This window comes from Telmatherina bonti, assembly GCF_933228915.1.
Source record: "Telmatherina bonti genome assembly, chromosome: 10".
In the NCBI taxonomy this organism is placed as follows: domain Eukaryota; kingdom Metazoa; phylum Chordata; class Actinopteri; order Atheriniformes; family Telmatherinidae; genus Telmatherina; species Telmatherina bonti.
Window position 1 is genome coordinate 12,734,439 of NC_136628.1, and position 21,476 is coordinate 12,755,914.

At 39.6% G+C, this 21,476-nt stretch overlaps 1 protein-coding gene across 1 annotated transcript; it reads right to left on the reverse strand.

Annotated features, from left to right (window-relative positions):
- Window positions 1-2,462: 2,462 nt before the first annotated feature.
- On the reverse strand, window positions 2,463-21,168 carry pgk1 (phosphoglycerate kinase 1). The gene is made up of 11 exons (XM_079247180.1): window positions 21,023-21,168; window positions 17,165-17,215; window positions 16,868-17,023; window positions 16,560-16,704; window positions 12,216-12,319; window positions 11,568-11,687; window positions 8,215-8,329; window positions 5,327-5,506; window positions 5,070-5,247; window positions 3,200-3,298; window positions 2,463-3,121 (listed from the first exon to the last, which is right to left on the reverse strand). Exons 1-11 carry the CDS (start codon window positions 21,085-21,087, stop codon window positions 3,081-3,083), a joined length of 1,254 nt encoding a protein of 417 aa, XP_079103306.1. The 5' UTR covers window positions 21,088-21,168; the 3' UTR covers window positions 2,463-3,080.
- Window positions 21,169-21,476: the final 308 nt, after the last annotated feature.

The following is a 21,476-nucleotide window of genomic DNA, read 5'->3' on the forward strand; positions in this document are numbered from 1 at the left end:
TATTTTGGCTCCTCATGAGCAAACTGCTCCAGTTGTCCCAGGTTTGAAGGGAGCCTTTTCCCAACATCGTGTTTCAGCTCCTTTCAAAGAGGCTCAGTAGGATTTAGATCAGGGCTCACAGAGGCCACTTTGGAGCAGTCAAATGTTTTCCTCTGAGCCATTCTTGGGTGTTTTTTTTAGCTGTGTTTTAGCTCATTGTCTCAAGACCTGCGACTGAGACCAAGCTGTCTGATACTGGCCGGTGAATTTATTGCTAGAATCCCTTGATAGTCTTGAGATTTCATTGTATTCAGCACAGATTCCAGACAGCCTGTGTCAGATGCAGGAAAAGCAGCCCCAGAACATCACAGAGCCTCCTCCATGTTTCAGAGAGAGGACTGTTTTCTTTTCATAAATCTTCATTTTTCCATGTGTGAACATGGAGCTGATGTGGCAAAAAGCTCCATTTTTGTCTCATCTGTCCACTGGACACTATCCCAGAAGCTTTGTGGCTTGTCAACATGTAGTTTGGCAAATTCCAATCTGGCTTTTTTAATCATCTCCCATTAAGCCCAGTTTGACTGAAACAACGATGGATGGTGTGGTCTGACATTAATGTGCTTTAAGCTTGAAGTTCACCTTTTGGCTCTTTTGTTACCATTCATATAATCTGTCTCTTTGATTTGTCATCAGTTTTTGTCCCGGCAGGTCAGCTACAGTCTCGTGGATCTTAGATTTCTGAATATTACGAGCAGATGTAGTCACATCAGGATCAAGCTGCTTGGAGATGCTCTTATAGCCTTTATCTTTAACATGCTTCTCTACAGTTTTCTTTCTAATCTCCCGAGACAACTTTCCTCTGCTTCCTCTGGTCCATGTGGAGTGTGGCTCCCACCATGTCAGGAAACAGCATGGTGACTACCTGTAGCTCTATATACAGGTTATAAGATTGTAGACCTGTGTGATGCTTAGTGGATACATCTTAGATTAACGCATCTCTTCTGTAACATTATTTTCAGTCTTTTCTCAGGGTCTTTATTTGTCCAGGCCTGTTTCATCAGTTGTTTTTTTTATATAATTCTGTTGAAGCCTGATTGAAAAGCACAGTCAGACTTTTATTAGTTAAATTTCACAGAATTTTGTTTTAATTACTTTTGTCAGATTCAGATTATTTCTGTGACTATCCCAAGTTTTACTTTAATTGATGGAAGGGAAACAACATTTTGTATTTTCCATGTTGCATGTTGAAATTTGGATTTAATAAAATAAAAGTTTTAGCAGATTTATGACTGAATTAAATAAATTTGTTCATTTTTTTCTATTAAAAACATGTATATATTATAAAAATAGTGCAATCATGTAGTCAGATATGCTCTTAAAGGGTTATAATAAATTGAATAATTATACTTGGTATGTTTTTAGACAGAAGTTGATGGAAATGCTAAAAAAAAAGTAAACTATTAGTTTTAGTTTTGTCCTCCAATAACCAAAAATTGTAACTATGATGCTGACAAACATGAAAAAAAACTAACAAATTAAAATGTTTTTTGTCCCTATTTTGTTTGTAAATGTGTAAAACTCTATCCACACTAAATCTATTATGTGTGACAAGAGTGACATCATGTGACCAAAATGAGATTTAAAAGGTTTAAATACTTCTAACGGTTACCTATTTAGATTTTTAATTAGAACTGAGGTTGATAAAAGTTATACGAGAAAAAAGTATATATAAAAAAAAAAAAAAAATCCATCATGAATTTAATGTTAGAAAGAAAAAATTTGTTCTAATTTATTAAAGTACTACTCACACCCTTCAGCTGAACACAGATTTCCCAGACAGCAAAACTGACCACAACCTGTGTGTGTGTGTGTGTGTGTGTGTGTGTGTGTGTGTGTGTGTGCAGGGGTGGACTTAACATTAGGCAGTTCTTTAGGGACCCATAAAACTTGTCATACACTTATGGTTATTTATTACGTAGTTACTTATTACTAACAAAAATGATGTTTTTGATTAAAATGCATTCGCTAAACTGTAAGCAGAATGATTATTATAGTATGTGTGTCTTGGGGCCCCCCTTCAGGTATATAGGACTGCGTACTAATACCTAATGTGATCTCTGTTTGTGTGATGTCAGTGAGTTGATCTGTAACTTAAAGAATGACTCGTCACAATAAATGATCAGTTCGTACCATCGAGTGAAGCAACCCTTCCCTGTCATTATACACGGTCCTCTCGGTCAGGAAAGAGACTTTTACACTGGCTGTTTGTTAGTAACACAAATATACATTAGTGGAGTAGAAAGTGTAATATTTACCATAGGGCCCCATGCCTGCTTTTGCCTGGGGCCCTAAATCTCTTAAATCCGCCACTGTGTGTGTGTGTGTGTGTCCTCAGACCTTGGCAGAGACATTTCCCCTGTAAATACCAACACGGAGCATCTGAAAGTCCCAGCGGATGCGGTCTGAATCAGGAGACCATCACGGGGCTTTTACATTGTTTTATTAGCCAGAACTGGTCAGCCGAGACGTCCCAGTCTGAAGCAGCTCAGAAACCAACGATGAGAACAGACGGGCGACCAGAACCAACATCAGTGTCAGACAAATGTAACATCTACACACACACACACACACACACCGCGTGAACCATTTCTACATATAGACACTACTGGTGGTGCAGTGACAGTCCTGGGGGGCTAAGCATGATGACACAGTCACACACACACACGCGCGTGCGCTAGAGCCAATGTGTCTGGACAGACGTCTCCTCGTTTCATACAGGAAGTGGAGCACATCCACCTGTTTCAAAAAGTTTGTTCTTTCTGTTCTAAAAGGGTCAAAAGTGAGCCGGCGAGGCTCCTTTTGCCGGGGAGCAGCACACTGCCGTAAGGCTGAACGCTTTACTCGTAAATAACAGATCTGAGGGGGGGGGGGGGGGTTCTCCTGTCAGTCACCTCTCAGGGTGGAACAGCAGCGGGGTTAAGGTGGGGCGTGGTTGAAACTTCTGGGGATGTTTCAGGAGTAAACCGGTCGAGGAGCTAACCACTTCTCACACTCACTCACACACTCACACACACACACACTGAGACACACTGATGGGAGGTTTAAACACTGCTGAGGGCGTCCACGCCGGGCAGCACTTTACCTGCAGACACAGAAGACAAATATTCAGGGTTTTTAATCATCCTGTGAGGGAACATGCCGCTGTTTCTCAGTCACTCACCCTCCAGCAGCTCCAGACTGGCGCCGCCTCCAGTGCTGACATGGCTGACTTTATCTTCTGTGCCCCACTTGGCGCAGCAAGTGGCGGTGTCGCCCCCGCCTGGACACAAACACACAACACTTCTTACAACCAAAGCTCAGTAAAAAACAAAACAGGCAGAAAACTTTAACAAGGCAACGCAGTTTCATTTGAATTCATTTATTCATCCGAACCGCTTCGTCTGATGAAGGGTGGCGAGGAAGATGGAGCCTCTCCCAGCAATCATCAGGCGAGAGGCGGGGTTCACCCCGAACAGCTCGCCGGTCTATCGCAGGTTTGAAAGATTCAACATCTGTATTTGAACTCTTGTTTCTCTGTTCAGGAATGAGTTAAAATCATTTCTGGACTGGATTTAATTCGGTTAAAGTCTTAGAGTCAAACATCTGAAGCTGCTTCTCATGCAGAGAGTCAAACTGGAAAACAGACGACAGACAGCAGAGAGAGTCATATTTACAGCTTTTAAAATAAGTCAGTGGGTTTTAATTAGATTGGAGATAAAAACATTTTTAAGTTCAGTCTGTTTTTGTACGGTGATGTCGCCGTTTTAGTCGTAGTAACATAAGAGCTCTTGTTACTCCGCCAAGGAGGTCATGTTTTACCCGCCGTTTATCTGCTTATGTTCAAGATAACTCAACAAGTTATGGACGGATTTTCATGAAATTTTCAGGAGTTGTTGGAAATGTGAAAAAGAAGAACATTTCATTTTCCGTTTGGATCCAGGAAGTTTTTAAAGGCCTTGGCGGAGGTTTGCGCTCTCCGAGTGCTTTTCTAGTTCGCTTCTGTGTCTCATTTTATCATGTCTCATCTTCTAATATCGATTCATAAAGACGTTGACGTTGGCGTTAGTGGAATTAGGCCAGTAGATTATTTTACTGTATCTTGTCAGGAACTAAATTAAAATAATATAAAGTGATTTGTTTTTTTTTCTTTACAGACGGATTACGGTACATTCTGACCATAAAACTCTGCGTCCTTAACTTGTTTGATGACACAGTGACATCTATCATGTGTATTTCTGGAGCCGAGGCTGAGAAACCGACACAATACAGCTTTTACATCCGGGACGCAACGTCACGTTTCGCTTCGCGGTATAATAAGGAACTGGCTGATTTGAACACACAAAACTTTGCTGTTTCAGCAAAGAAACGCTGAAAAGAAAATTTAAAGAGAGGAAGAGACAAAACAAGAGTCATCGTAAGATCATGGCTGCAGAGAGCTAACAGGTCAGGTAGGATGCAAGATGGATGCTGAACTAGCCGTCGATAGGGCGTGACGGGAAAATGTCAGGAAAAGTTCTGTAGTGTGTCTTTAATTAAACTCAGCTGTGACTCAGTGTGCAGGACTGGTGTCAGTCTGAAGGAAAACAGGTTCTTCATTGAACTAAAATCCCAAAAACAGGTTGGATATGGCCAAATATCTGCCTCCACTGAAGACTTCACTGCTTTCTCCTGCTCTGAGGTGAACTTAAGTAGCATCAGTTTCAGTGTTGCTAGGCTGCAGCATCCAACATAATCCAATAACATAAACCAGTAACTGATGACTGGGCGTCTGATTCACTCATTCATTCCTTCTCCACATCGCTTAGTCCAGCTGGAGCCTATCCCAGCAATCATCAGGCGAGAGGCGGGTACACCCTGGACAGCTCGCCAGTTTCTTATTCAACACTGACAAACATTTCCTAGATGTCGTCTGATTCAGCAGAAGATCAATCTGGACTAATATGGATTTAATCCGAGTGCTGAAGGTAACAAATGCAGCTCAAAGTGTTGGCCGTGAGCGAAGCCGCCATGTAGGCTTTCATCTAGAAGCCCTCCTCGCTTCTTGTTCTCACCGATGATTGTGATGCAGCCTGACTTCGTCACTTCAACCACTTTATCCATGAGGTTCTTCGTCCCCTTGGCAAAGTTGTCCCACTCGAACACACCGACGGGGCCGTTCCACACGATCTGCTTGGCCCTACCAACAGCGTCTGCAAAGGCCTTGGAGCTCTCTGGTCCACAGTCCAGACCCTGCAGAGGAGACGTGGAGGAGAGGATTAAAAACACAGGAAAGGTCTCAGAGCACCAGTTACACCGAGTCCTCTCTCACCATCCAGCCGGCAGGGATGCCAGCAGCGACCGTCGCCGTGCCGGTGGCGGCGTTCTCGTCAAACTTATCAGCGGTGATGAAGTCGACGGGCAGCGTGATCTTCACGCCGTTCTTCTCAGCTTTGGCCATCAGGTCTTTGACGATGCCGGCGCCTTCCTCGTCGTACAAAGAGGTACCGATCTGATGAGACAGGAGGGGGGAGGAAATGATTCGCAATGAGAACATTTACTTTTTAAAAAAAATAAATTACAAAAAAAAAAAAAAAAAAGGAAAGAAAAAAGAGCTTTATTCTAGACTGCTAATAAACCAATCAGATCCCTCCCTGAGAGGGAAGGTCCTCGCACTGATAAACATAAAAAAAAGGGGGTCAGTCCAAAGGTCCCATTCAAACACTGACTGATAAACTGGAGACAAACTAGGAGCGAGCTCTGATAAGCTGCTTTGTCCATCTGCAGTTTTATTGTCCCTCTTCAGACCAGTCAGATTCTAAAAACACACAGAAGTGATGAAATTCTCCTTGTGGCGACTGAAAAGCATTTTAAAATGACAGAAGCATCTTTCTTCCTTCATCAGGATCAATAAAAGCAGAGAGCGACTCTGATCAGTGTTTCTGGTTTCATGGTGGACAAAGCATCAGGAGTCAAACTGGACCTGAAAGGACCGACGTGCCTCCAGTCCAACTCTCAGAGACAGCAGGCGGGTTTTGCATCTGTAGATCAATGTCCCGTTTTACAGGACGAGCGGGAAGAGATGGGCGCTCTGTGTGGGAGTCATATCCACACTGATCCCTCCCAGTGAAACCAGTGAACATGATCCAGGATACCAAACGGAGCTTCAGTCAGCTGGTCGTCACATCTAGATGTTTCCGTGCAGGTTTCTCCGGCCTTTCAGAGCAGACCGAGCAGCTGACCCGCCTGGTGCATCTCTGCAGGCTCAGATCTGGGACTTTGCTTCTGTATCTGGGATCCTAATGATGCAGGACCTGATAGCTCATCTTCTTTTGTGTCCAGTTTGACATCCTGTCCTTCGCTCCTGTTTTCTTTGATCCACTATAACTAATTGTGTCATTATAATAATAGTTGGGCATGAAGCTAATTTGTTGGTTCAATTCAATGATTCACATGTAAATTAAATTATATATTTATTATAATTCAACTTCACAACATACAAGCTACTCAAACCAAATTAATTTCTCTCTCATCGACCATGTTTGCTCTTGTCTTTCCTGGTCATACAGATTTGATTTGTTTTGTATCAGAACTGTGTGGAGTATCATTACTACGGGTGGGAAATCAAATTGAAAAAAATCAAATATTAGAATTTTTTTCTTCACAATTTTGCAAAAAAAACAAAAACAAAAAAAAAAACCCAACTTTTCCCCCCCCCCCCCAAATAGAAAAAATAATCCATTATAAAATTATTGTCATTTCTATTGTTTTTATTGATCTTTTTACTTGTCTTCTTGGACATTATAGCAGCAGAATGATGGTCTGGCTGCTGGGTTGTTTTTTCCTCATTGAAATTAAGAAAAATGACGAGTAAAATAAAAAAAAAGTTTACAACATTTTTTTTAGTCTACAAAAATCAGCAAAATCAAAGAATCCTGAGAATCACAATTTAAATTAGATCGCCACCCAAAAAAATCGGAATCGAATCGGGACCAAAGCATGTCGTCGCAGCACAACTAATCACTATTATAATTTCCTCTCTATTGTTTAACAAAAGGGCTCTCAAACCCTGCCGGGCTCCATGTGAAGCAGCGCTGCTGGAAGGAGGAAGCACCTGCCAAGCATTGTTTAACGTGTGCAAAACTCTCATACGAAAACCAAACTAGATGTTATCGTCATTAATAAAAATACATTTTTATTGAGATATTGCCTTTCAAATCTAGTCCTAGCTGCACTGGGAAAACCAAACTGCAATGTTTTGCAAGGCTGTGCTGATAGTATGTTGATTGTGTAGAACACGTTTATTTCATCGTGAGGAAATGAAACAAAACTATCTGCCAGAGCTGGTCTTTCACAATGCTTCTGTCAGAAGCTCAAACAGTCTGTGAACGTGACTCTAAATCTTTGTAGAAAACTAGTTTCCCAAGTGTGTTTGAACAGGAATGATAACAGCAGCACCGATAAACCGGGTCGTTGTGAAACACTTCGGATCAGTTCACCTGTAATTCAGGAGACATTTTCATCCCATCACAGGAGATTGTAAAAACTGGCCGGGGGGAGGGGCGTGTTTATCCAACTATCGTCAGAGATTTCTCATTCTGGACTCTGGGAGGATTCGCTGCTTTTAACAGGAAGGCTTTAAAGGTGGAGTATGTAAGATTTTCAATATTTTAATTTAAAAACAAAAACAAAAAACTAATAAAATAACTATAATTAGATAGTTTTTTGAACATGTAGGTTCCAGTCTGTCCATATTTGATGCGTTATTAAATTACAAGTTTAATTAATGACAAATGACAAAAAGCACTTTTTTTTTTTACGGTTAGGCAAACATTTAAGAAGGGTCTTTGTCATTAATCAAACTTGTAATTTAATAACATCAAATATGGACAGACTGGAACCTACATGTTTTTTTTAAAAAAAACTATCTAATTATGATTGTAGTTATTTTTTTAGTTAATTTTTTTTTTAAATATTGAAAATCTTACATACTCCACCTTTAAAGAAAAAACATTTGAATGCTTGGATGTTGTCGTCCAGATCTTCATCAAAATGAGGAATTTTATTCATGCTAAAGACAGTAATAAAGCAAGGAGCTTTCCAGAAGCAGTACATCTGCTTCCTGGCAGTAAAATGATGTTATTTTATCCAAAAAGACGGTAATCCATGCTAACAAGGAGGGAGGGGGGAGACGTTTGTGACGGGAGTAGCCTTCCTCACCTCCATGTTGTTGAGGACTTTGAGGAAGGTGAAAGCCATGCCGCCGCCGATGATCATCTCGTTGACCTGATCCAGCATGTTGTTGATCAGCTGGATCTTATCTTTCACCTTCGCTCTGAAACGGCAACCGACCACATCAGAACAGATAGCACAAGCAAACACACACACATAAAACAAGCCGCTTTCACAAAACTGCATCAAAATGAAGTGTCGGCAGGTAAAACACTGAACATAAAAGTAGTTTTACTTTATTTATTACTGCTAATGTTGCTTTTCCGTCACGTTAGGGTTGAAAATAAACATTTTCATTCATTATGTGGATCATTTTCTTGCAGTGGAGTCCTTCAGGGTTCTGCACTTGGACCAGTAGTTTTCATGTTATGCATGCTTCCCTTAGCTCAGGCATGCTCAGGTCCAGTCCGCGAGGGCTACAATCTCACAGGTTTTCCATGTATTCCTGCTCCAACACACCTGACTCAAACTAATCAGTCAAGACCGTCATCGGCTGTTGGATCCATTTAATGGAAACCAGTTGTGTTTGGACAAGGACACATCAAAAACCTGCAGGACGGCGGTCCTTAAGGACCAACTTTGGACACCTTTGGTAAAATGATCAGACAGCGTGGTATAAACTTTCACTGCTACGCAGATAGTAGATTTACTTATCATGATGCCTGATGAAACCAGTCAGTTTCTTAGATTACAAAGATGTCTGACAGACATAAAACCTGAAAGACAGAATTTTCTCCCTTTAAACTCAGATAATACTGAAGTTGTCGTCTCTGGACCTGAATAACTTAATTAGCTGTATAATTAATCTGGATGTCATTAATTTGGCTTCCAGTAGGACAGTGAGGAATCCTGGGAGTTTTTCTCGACCAGGATTTGTCCTTCAGCTCACATCTGAAACCGGTTTATAGAACCGCCTTCATCAGACAGCGGACATTGGGAGATATCCCGACAGGAAAATTACTTCCTGCTTTTTGTTACTTCAACATAGGAAAAGTGGAACTCCTTATTCATGGGCTGTCCCAAATGAGCCCTGAAAAGTTTCCAGGTGCATTGCAGCAAAAGTCAAAATGTGATTTCTTCCACTTTCACTGCTCAGTGAGGAGTGAAGGTGTCATTCGCAGCTCAGACTACTGCAGATTACATAATGAGCTTATGCTCTATTCTTAGACGGGCCCTTGGCTATCTAGAAGAGGCTGCTGAGTGACAACACCCAGAGGAGCAGGGTGACAGAGGTGGACGTCTTAACCTCAGACGGCCTCAGACTGCAGCTCTGTCTTTGAGTCAGCATTTTCAGGAGTGTAGGTGACTGTTTATGTCAATCATTCAATAAATATGACTGGATATTATAACCACTATCGCAGAAATAAAATACGATGAAAAAAGGATTTATATGTACCACCAAGCTGAATTTATTTGGAAGTGTAATGTGCAGGATGCTTCGTTTTAATAATATTCATGTTGGAAACTGAGGGGGCAGCAAATGTAAGAATCTAATGTTAACTTTTCAGTCGTCTGGACAAATGGCACTACTTTCACTTCCTGCAACTCTAAAAGTACAAACTAACCAGGTGGTACAGACTTAAATCTGCTCAACTTCAATCCAAGATGATTAAAATGCATCTGTCTGTTTTATTTATTTTCATTTGGATCCCCATTAGCTTGCAGCAGTCAGTTGTAGCTATTCTTACTGGGATCGTTTTGTTATACAGAATAAAGATTACATGTAACCATGTTCATATTCACATACGTGCACATACACATATATACTCTATACATACAAAAGCATATCCATACACACACACAAATACACATATACACCCATACACACACACATGCATATACATACATAGACTTATACAAATTTAGCAATTCAATTATTAAACAGATTGTGTTGTAAAGTTTTTATAAACTCAATAATACTCTTTACAAGGGGTGGAAAAATCGAATCGTAAAATAAAAAAATCAGGATTTTTTTGCTTCACAACTTTTGAATAGATTTTTTTGTTAAAAAATTGATTTTTTTCCCAAACAAATAAAAATAATCCATTACAAAATTTTTGTCATTTTTATTTGAATTCATCTTTTTACTTGTGTTCTTGGGCGTTATAGCAGCAGAATGATGGCCTGGCTTATTGTGTTGTTTTTCCATATTGAAATCAAGAAAAATGACGAGCAAAAAAAAAAAAAAAAAAAGCTTTATAAAAATTTTTTTTGTTTTTAATTTACAAAAATTAGCGATATTGAAGAATTGTGAGAATCGCAATTTAAATGGAATTGGCACCCAAAGAATCAGAATTGAATCGGGACAAAAGCATATCGTCACAGCCAGAGCCTTTACTGTTGATAAATGATTTGGTGAAGGATTCCACTCATACATTCCTCTTTTTCAATGCATTAGTCTGAGCTTTAGGTCATATAAAATTATTTCCAGCTGCATATCTATCCATGTGTATTAATACTGAACTGAAGGTTTTCTATAAAAGGCGCAATAATCTGGCAAAACAGTGACTGATGCTCAACTTTGTTTGCATATATTAGTTTTTGGTGAATCTTCAGCAGCAGTAAAACACATCACAATACTCGCCTGTTATTTAACTAGACGCAACACAAGAAATAAAAAGACTGCTGTAAAGTCTTAACATTAAATCTGTGCAGTGTTTAAAGATCGTATCAAGCCTTCACTTCTGTCCCACCACTTACTTACATGATCTCTGATGAAACAAGCCTTTGAAATGAAATGCTCTCACTGCGATGGCGGCGCCTCCAGCCACACATAGGTGCTCTCAATTTGCATCACACACACACACTTAGATTCATTTGTTTGTTTCACCAGGATTTAATTTACAGACAATATTACTTTTGCTTGACATTAGTTTCATTTAGCATCACAACTGTTATTAAACATTTTAGTTTATGTTGTGATGGTTTGATTTATTCATTTGTTTCCTTTGAGTTTCAGTCGCTCCAGTAGCTTGCCCGTGAACCAGTAGGTGGAACTGGGCGGAGCCAGATAATTGGACCAGACCAGTTGCAGAAATGGGAATTTAGGGTTTTGTGTGTCATCCTCTTTGTCTGTTTCTGTTTGGGCTGACTACTAGTTAAGTTTCCCCTTGTGTGGCATGTGTTGGCTCAGTTTGTTTCATTTCCTTTGCTTGGGTTAGATACTTCTATTACAAGTTCTTTGAGTACAGTTTTGTTACGTCGATCTCTTTTATGGACCCGATTTATTCATTCAGGTTAAAATTGTTTCTTCTTTTTTTGGAGTTATAATATAAACCCCTATTTTTTAGCTTTAAACCTGTGCCTGACTGTTTCTTCGCTGCTCGGCCAATCACACTCACCCTCCAAGGATGGCCAGGAAGGGCCTCTGAGGTTTCTCCAGAGCCATGGCGAAGTAGTCGAGCTCCTTCTTCATGAGGAAACCAGCTGCCTTCTGAGGGAGATTCACTCCTACCATGGAGCTGTGAGGGACGAAGAGCATCACTGGTGATAAACATGCAAATACTCCAGATGCCTGCAGGAGGCTACAGCGAAGGAAAGTCATTTATCGCAGTCCATTAGATGGAGAGATCATCCCAAAGGTGCTTCTCCGTATCACAATCTCAGCTACTGTCTCAGCAGACGGAGCGGTTTTTGTTTGGAAAGCTGTTTCTGTGGGTCGGATTTACTCATTTTGATGCCCTTGGCGCATCATCTCAGAGGACGCTGGGAAAACTTCACACACCTGCTTTCAACACAGCAGCATGTTGACCAAACAGCCCATAAATAAAAACTTAAACATGTTGTTGTAGAGACAGCCAGCATGCAGCGGGAAAGGTCACAACCTGGGCTGGAGCCACACACAGAAGTGTTTACTGAACAAACACAGGCTAAAAGCTTATTGTCATTTAATTATCAAAAACTGGCTTTTTAATTTATTGTTTAATAATTTCTTCTGAACATTTCGGTCAAATCTCAGTCTGAGCTGATAAAACCGGCATCTTGCCTACCTGTGAGCCCTGTGAGCCGTGCCGAAGGCATCGTTGACGTAAACATCTCCCAGTTTGGACAGAGATGCCCTGAAGGAGTCAATCTGCTCCTGGGAGGCTTTAGTCTGAAAGACATGACAAACATTAAAGGGGTAGGAAAGAGATAAACACAAAAATAAGTCATCTGCATCAGTAAATTTAGTTCATTTTAGTCCAAAGACTTCAAGCTGATCCTATTCTTAAAATAATAAAGGAGAAAATTCAGACGAAGTGATTAAATGCAAGCAGCTGGAGTCCGACTGTTACACCGAGTCCGTATCGACAGCACAGCTGATGCTTCATGACCGACACGGACAGAATAAAACATAAAAAACCCACACTGACAAAGACTGACACCCACAAGCCTCAGTTTCTGCAGCTTGGTGAAATATTTAGTCAGGAAACATTTCCAGATTTAACCTGGCTGCTGTGAATGTGGATAAGTTGTCACTACTCAGTCCACCATGGATCAGGTTTCTGCTGCACTTTAAGAGCCAGAGGTTGTAGCTGTTGGACTAGAGGGCAGAGAAAGGTCGAGAGAGCTCTTCAGTGTCAGCCAAATGTCAGACATACAGACTACAGTCCAGTTTCAGCCACCGGCCGCTTTCAGTCAGCAGAAATAGCTGATAAAAGTACAGAAAAATAGGAACATATCACTGCTGCACATTAAACTATGTTCTTTATTTATATTCATAACGTTCCCCTCGGTAAAACTAATTCGTTGAACACAACAGGATTCTGCTTGCCGTGATGTTGGACTGGACAAGGGTTTGTTAGTTCTTTTTTTTTTTTTTTAAAGTAAATAATAGGGGTGAGACTATATTTTAAAAAATTACTCTAATTAATTACAGGCTTTGTTATTAATTCATCTTGACTAATCATATTTTAACCACAATTTTTCCCAAAAAGCAACTTTTTTTTATTTTTTTTATTATTATTTAAATGGATTTTAATGGATGATAAAATTAAATAATAGAAAAGGAGATTAAAAGAGCTCGAGTTTACAATATTATTGTCTGGATAAATGTGTTTTTTAAAACATTAAAAAAGAACTGGAAAACATCTCTGGCCAAAACTGAACAGACCCAAAGTTAGTGTCTTTTTAAAAACTTTAAGCTGCAGCTCCAGTTATTCTCTAATTAAGAGTCTACAACATGTTACAGTAAATTTACCTTTATAAATGTTTTTATCCACATTAATAGACATTAATATCTGACAGGAAACCGGGACGGGATCACTTAGTAGCAGCTTCAGTCTGATCATGCAGCAGCTCGAGGGCCGAGCTGTGCGAGGGCCGAGCTGCACGAGGGCCGAGCTGCACGAGGGCCGAGCTGCACGAGGGCCGAGCTGCACGAGGGCCGAGCTGCACGAGGGCCGAGCTGCATGCGTTCTTTAGGACGGGGGAAGTGTTGCTAACAGAGAAGAGAAAACTAAACGTTTTTTTATTGTTAATCACCAAGAGTCTCTGACACAACCAGAGAGAGACAGCAGACCTGTTGATGCTCATTTTGTCTTTAAATAAACTGAAAGAAGGGTCTGAAAAAGCGCTAAATATAAGTTAGTAGTGGAGGCACTGTGTGCCTCACTGTAATCGGCATACCAGGAAATTGTGCTCTGACAAAAGTTCTGCGATTAAAATGCATGATTTTTTTAACGCATTACTGTTTATGTAAATTAATCATAAATAATGTGTCTAAGTCCCACCCCTAGTAAATAAATAAAATACTGATTTATTGGTCTTTTTTTGTTGTTTGAGCTGAATTAAGATGAAAACACAGATCTATATACATCATTTAAAAATCCATGAAACCTGTTCAGAAGCTTGATTGATACCTGAATGTATCCGGGTAAAAACACTGAGGCTGAAATGTTCATGAAAGCTAAACTAAGTCTCAAGTCCTCACTTCATAAAAGTCAACTTTTTAACCAATTTAACATGTTTATAAGATGTTTTATATTTTACTAGGCATGAGGAAAATTTCTATCTGCAGATCAAACACCTTCTGATAAAGAAAAACTTACGTATGATGAGAAAAACTTCAAATACTGATCCTACAAATCCCAGAATGCAGTTCAAGGATGTTTTTCAGTAAAAAAAGACTTGGGCTCTATCACAGAGATGTTTTATAAACTAAAATAATCCAGCCTTGGTGTGATAGAAGTACAGAAGAACCAAAGCAGCATACCAGCCAGGCCTCTCCAGACAGAAAAAGCTCAATGACCTTCACATAAATGCCAGCAGCCTGAGACGGTGGACTGCCTCGGAGCAGAGTAACACCCATTTCATACAGTATATGAGGACAGTTCAGTCTGAGTCTCTTACAGCAGGGATCCTCAATCCTGATCCTTAAAGGCTGCAGGTTTTAGAAACGTCTCTGCTGCAACAGCTCAGATACAGACTCACACAGCTTTGCACACGTTGAGTTGAATCAGGCATGTTGCAGCAGGCAAACTTCTACAACCAGCTGGTGATGAGGACTGAGGATCTCAGGGTTGGGTCATATAAAACAAAACAAAAAAAACGTTCTGCTATCTTCTAGGAGCCACATTAACACTGACAAAGAGACAGAAAGAATAAAAAGATTAATAAAACTCAGTAAGTCAGAAATGTAACAACATGACTGAAACATGAAACTGTCCTTATAAATGGGACAATAAACAAACTACATCGTTTCCTTCACAACAACCACTGGATGGGATGTCGTTTCACTCTGATTCTGTACCGACACAGGCAGCTGCAGTACTGTGAGACATTACATTTAGCAGGATCAGATAGAAACTCTATACAAGCCCCACATTTCTAGCTCCTTTTTAGCTGTAAACCAAACTAACATCACGAGGAAGAGGAAACACAGTTTACATCAGGAGGCAACGGTCTCTGCATCACCTCAGTCTGGACTATGAGATCATCAGACAGTGACGCAGCGTATTCAGGGGACACTGCAGCTGCAGAGGTCATTTTTTCTTCCAGGTGACCAAACACTAAAAATATCTGGTCAAAACCTTGAACAGACACAAAATCAGGCAATTCTTCCTATTTTAAAGACTGAACTGAAGTTTCTGTCTAATATGAACACAGCATCAGAAACTATTTTTCTTTAAAGGCTGAAGGATGATTTGTACCCCGTCCCAATACCCACCAGACTTTCCTTTTGCCCCTGCAATGTGCATTTGTGTTAAAGGTTTTGAGTGTGTCCTCCCCCTTTGCACCCTCAATCCATACATTTTAAAACATATTACCCACAATTCACTATGAGGTTTTGAACCACAAAGGTGGAAAACAGGTGATGTTTAGTGACACTGTGCCTGTATCCAAAATGAAAAAAATGTCTTTGCAACTACAGCAGGATTAAAACGTACCATTCAAACAAACTCCAATGCAGTGATGACAGTCTGGCGCATAAGTCGGCTACGGTTCTGCTTTTTTTCCTCTCAAAGCGGCTCTTTGTTGCAGTTTAATCATGCAAATGTTTAATCAAATGTTGAGGAAATGACGTAACGGCGCAAGTAAACATTGCCGTCCCAATTCTACTGTTACAGTTGTGCACATATACCCTTTCATTAAAGAAGGAAAAAACAGCTCCCTATAAAATAAGCTGAAATTGACTAAAGTAATAATAAATAAAAATTTCATGAAAATCATTACATTATTTTATCATTCTGGTTGAATAGATTTTTTTTTTTTTAAAGCAAACAAATAGATAATTTATTACATATTACATCACTCATAAACTAATATTTTGTTGAACAACCCTTTAATGTTTCCGCTCCAGTCAGGTGTTTTCTGTTCCTCTCAGTCAGACTTCTGCACCTGTTGACAGGTATTTTGTCCCACTGTTCAGCAGAAAAGTGTTCTAATTTGTCCAGGACCAATTTGTTTGTTGTTTTTTTTCTGTCCTCAACTCAATCAAATGAAAAAACAGTGTCTTATTTTACTAAATTGTATTTTTGCAAATTTTTACTTATTGTTCCTTTTTTAAGTCTCCAGTTATTTGAGTGACTGTTGTAAATTCAGCCTTTTCTTTAATGAAAGGGGATGAACACATATGAGCACAACTATACATGCACTTCTACCATGTGCACACTTCAGAGAGCACCACAGGGGGTAGTGTGGGTACTAGGACGGGGCTTTGATATCTCCTCTGGACGGTGATGCTAACTAAGTAATCACACTAAAATCACACTATAAATCCTAATCATCACACCTAAAAAGTTTTTTTTATTAATATAATGCAAACTTTGATCATAGTCAACTGATGGGATGGGATTTAATAAACTGAAATACTGATGAGATACAAACTTCAACCAGACACATTGATGGTTCACCTTGTTTCCAGAGGCGTCCTTGCCTTTTCCTTCCTCTGCGACATGGAAGCGGAGGTTCTCCAGCAGGATGACGGATCCGGTAGCCGGGTTAGCGCAGGCAGCTTCCACATCAGGACCCACGCAGTCCTTCAGGAAGGTGACGTTCCTGCAAAGCACCAGAAATGATCCAGTGAGCATGATGAGGACACGTTTGGCCGTCTTTTCTTAGACTCTGTGATTTAAATGATGGTTTGTGGAAGTTTAGCGTTAAAGTTTAGTCGCTGCATGTAGAGAAAAGGTTAAACCATATATTCAATTAACCAACTCACTTTCCCAGAAGGGTCTTGAGTTCAGCAGCAACGGGCTCCAGGGAGTATTTCTCAGGCATAAAGTTCCCGTCAGGGCGGCCCAGATGGCTCATCAGCACCACGGACTTGGCCCCATTGTCTAGACAATGTTTGATGGTGGGAACTGCTGCCTTGATCCTAATAATTAAAGAGAATTGAGAGAGAAAAATAATATATTTAATGTCTAATGTTCTACAACAGCTTAAAGAGCATCAATTTCTGCAGCTACAATGAAGTGGAGCGAATCGTTTGTAATTAAAAAATAGAGAAAAACTTTACCTCTGGTTATTTGTGATATGCTTGTCCTTCATGGGAACGTTAAAGTCAACTCTGAAAGAGAATAAAGTGTTTAAAGTTTAAGCAAAAGCCTGATGGGTGAGTTGATTGTAAATAAATAAATAAGCAATTCAAACAACGCCTTCTTTGGTAAATTAAATGTACAAATATGTTTGTCTTATTAGGGAAATTCCAGCTCTGTCATTACAAAACCTTTACTTTGGTCATTAGTCGGCTAATTACAAGTGGTTTGCTGGAGACTCTGAGAACATAATGATAACATTTCTACTCAAATTGCTAGACTAATGCAGCATTAAATATTTATTAACTAAAAGGTGTTTGCCAAAAATGCCATTGAAAGGGTTTCTGCACAGCCAGCCATGCAGTAATGCAGACTGACATGCAGCATCCATCGTACTCCACTCTATTACATAACCACCTCCCTCCCATTGGCTCCATGCACCGAGACCAATGACCCGCCAGCACACACTCCGCACCTGCTGCCGTTACAATGGCAATCCACTGTCTTAGCCCGAAACCCAAACGTCAGCAGTTCAGCAGCTCAGCAGCAACAGAATCACAGTCAGTCATCTGACAGCAGCAGTAGCTTTCCACTCCTACACACACATTTAACTGTGGTTCCACCAAACAAATCACTGACACACACTAGAATCAGGGACATGGCCGGAAATGCAGAGCTGTTCTAAAGTTTAGAAATATAGCTGGAACAGTGAAACTGATGGTTTAAGTTAGGGATGCACCGATCCACATTTTGGGATTTCCGGTCAGATATCTGAAATTTGAATATCTGCCGATATCGATATTTGCCGATACCAAATCTTTTTAAGTTGAACATTATTGTGACTATGGTTATTATTGCTGTTATAACTGTGTAATATTTTATTGGGTTGTAATAAATTACTAATCTTTTCTTAAGTTACCTCACAAATACAAATAACATTACAGATCTAACAAGTTTTATTTTGATTTGGCACATTTGACCTAAATACAACTATACATGTGTGATTTTGAAAAAAATGTCACATTTTAACGTTGAAGGCATTCATTTATTTTAAAACATGTCTGAAGCATGTCATCAAACACATCTGCGCTGTCTTCACTAGTGTGGTATCGGTACACTTTTATTAATACCAAGTACGAGTACATACACTTGGTATTGAGCCGATACTGATATCGGTATCGGTGCAACCCTAGTTTAAGTCCACAAACAACACAAGGTTCTACCTTACAAACATTATTTATGAGCTCTGCTGGAACATTAGAAATTGTGCCTTTATTTAAAACCTAGACCACTTACAAATTTTTCGATATGCAGCTTTTTGTGTGTCGCAATGTAAGCAAACTGCATTATAGCCCTTACAGGTTAACTTAATTTGACTTGACTTTCACTAAACTTGTAAATGTAGATACACAACTTTTATAGTGGTAAGGTAAATATTACTGTTCTCTCACAAAAAACCCAAAAAAAGAAGCATCTGAACCATGACTCTTCCACTGAAGGTAATGGTACAATGGCAGCTTGTATTCAGATGGCGGTCTTCATCATACTGCTCACTACATTTTAACATCAGAAGACAGAAAACATGACAATTTATTGAAATATTGGCATTTTATGTTGTGACATAACCACCACGGTTGCTAGTTTGGCTGAGACGATACGCTTTTTATCCCGATTCGATCACCATTTTTTGGGGTCCAAAAAATGTTAAAATTGTGAAGCAAAAAATCCCAATATTCAATTTTTCGATGCGATTTTCCCACCCCTAGTTGCTTGCTTTTTGTGTTTCAATAAATTGAGATTAAGGATTTACTACTGCGTTAGTCTACTTTAATGTCCAACATTTGTGACAATATTAGTGACGTGACATTTTTACTGTTTCTGGAAATTACATCCAAAATTACAAAACATAAAACTTTTTTCTTGCTTGTAATTTTTCTTTTATTTCAATTACGAAAAAAAATAACACAATAGGCAGACCATCATCCTGCTGCCATAAAATGCCCAAGAGGACAAGTAAAAAGATCAACAAAAACAGTAAAAATGACAAAAATTTTGTAAAGAATTATTTTCATTTATATAAAAAATAACATAGATTTTTAACAAAAGTATCTATTTTAAAGTTGTGAAACAAAAAATCCTAATATTTGACGTTTTCGATTCGATTCCCCACCCCTAGATACCATTCAGATTGCGAGTTGTGAAAGAAAAAAGGTGACACTCATTCCCTGGTGAGCATAAAATGTCCACAGCTTCTACTTTGACATGGTGAAGCAATTCTGTATTTAAGATTTGTACATATCTACTCTGAGGAAATCCTTTCCTGACCTCTGATGAAATCTTAACAAAGCCACACAGGTTTCCATGGCAACATTTTTGCCTTTTTCTCATTTTCAGTCCAGACAAGCCTCATTTAACGTCTACATGCGGTGGGTTGGACAGGACCCCGGTGTTACATGAAGCCACCTGTTGCCTGACAAAACTCGGCGCTGTACAGTGATGGTGCACGCTTTGAGTTAACATGAGGTGAATTTTGACCTTTTAACACCGAGCGATGAGGGCTGTGAGCGAACCTTGTCCTACGGCCACCTGGCGTTGCATCACCAAAGTGAGCAAGCCCACATGGCCCTCTGACATTTCCACACAGGGTGTCCGTTTCAAGTGCTCTTCCACAGACTGAGAGGGTCAGTCTGTGGAAGAGCACTTCAAGTACCCTGTTAATACATTTCAAACTGTATTTAAAACACTTTAAACAACACTGTAATAGAACAAATAGAGTTAAGGTAAAAGTCAGGTTAGGAATTTTACTTGTATGAGACAAGAAAATGTGCCTGGATTGTTTCACGTTTAGATAATCATTGTTGAATTATCATCTGTCTTTTCTTTACCAGAATATAAGGGTTTTCTGTTTCAGCAGTTTGAATATTTGTAATGCCAAATGATTGATAATTATTGATCTCAGACAAACCACTTTACATAACTTCAGTGGATGCTAATTCAGTATACGCCCCAGCACAAGATCAGTCATTTGTAAGTGTTCCCAAGAATTTACAAAGCCATAAATACCAACTATTTTCTTTTTACTTTAACAGTGTGAGCAGATATTAGAGTACTGAACATCACATTAGATGTTTGGGAGACAAATCCAAAAAGGAAAGCCAATAACTAGTGCATCAAAAATAGTGCTATACGTGCCAATATAATCAATATTACTTAAACAATAAAATGAGTAAAGTCAAATGCTTCCTTTATCAATGGCAGTCATGACTACATGTTTCCACATGTTATCCACCTCCACCCATTAAACAAAGACCTTAGACTATCTTTGTCTACACAATTTAAAGACCTAAAAAGGAATGTTAATTACTTCTTAAAGGCTTTATAAATATAATTCATACATTTTGTGAGTACCTGGGTGAATTGTTATCATTGTCCTAATGAATAACGTGTATCAGCTACATTAATCAGATGCTGGGAGGTTATATGGATGAATAGGGAGTGGATGGATTGGTGTATTTTTATAGATCTGACTCCAGCTTCATGTCGGATGAGATGCTTCTCATCCATACAGCATCTCCTCACAAGCACGTAGCTTAGATGGAAAACGTGACAAGTTCACTTCCTGTCCTCTCCCTTTCAGCCTGAACCAACTCGAAGCTCATATAATACCTTGTCTTGAATCGTCGCATGAACAGTGAGCGTGCAGAAATGTGGTTGCTGCCGCAGGAGGCCACATAAAAACATTTTAAGGATGTCCATTAACCAGCTAATGTCGCTTAGTAGCGTTTCAGATGATCTGCATTAGTTTGACCGGACTATTTTATGCCTTAATAAACGCTCACCTCATAACGACCCGCTTCCCATTGACGTCCACTTTATCCAGGGTGAGTTTATTAGACAGAGACATGTTGCTTAGCTTCGTTGGTTCTTTCGTGCACCTTCCTGGCTGGGTTCCCTCTCTGTCTAGTCCGGCTAGCTGCTGGTTAGCCACCGAATGACAGCAGTGACCTTAGCACAGCGCGGAGGGAGAGAATGGGGCGGGGCAAGGAACACCCCTAGCTGCTAATTGGCTGATGCGTAAAGAAAGCGTTAAATCTGATTGAACAAGGCAACTGCTTGTCTTTTGACAATCATTTTTAACCCCAGCGGAACCGATCTATTTTAGTTACTAAACTGCTCGGAAGTATTTAAACATTGCATTTTAATTACATGCATTTAATAAGACATTATCAAAATATGTAATATTACATTATATCAATAAGTGAGTTTTCCAGACATTTCTGCAGAGGATAATGC

Excerpts from the sequence above, each read along its gene's own strand:
- pgk1 (XM_079247180.1), bottom strand. The coding sequence starts at position 21,087 with ATGTCTCTGTCTAATAAACTCACCCTGGATAAAGTGGACGTCAATGGG. Across the intron at positions 8,330-11,567 it reads TTCCTGGCCATCCTTGGAGG|AGCGAAGGTGAAAGATAAGA; the intron begins GTGAGTGTGATT and ends TTGCCGTTTCAG. Across the intron at positions 5,248-5,326 it reads GCATCCCTGCCGGCTGGATG|GGTCTGGACTGTGGACCAGA; the intron begins GTGAGAGAGGAC and ends TCTCCTCTGCAG.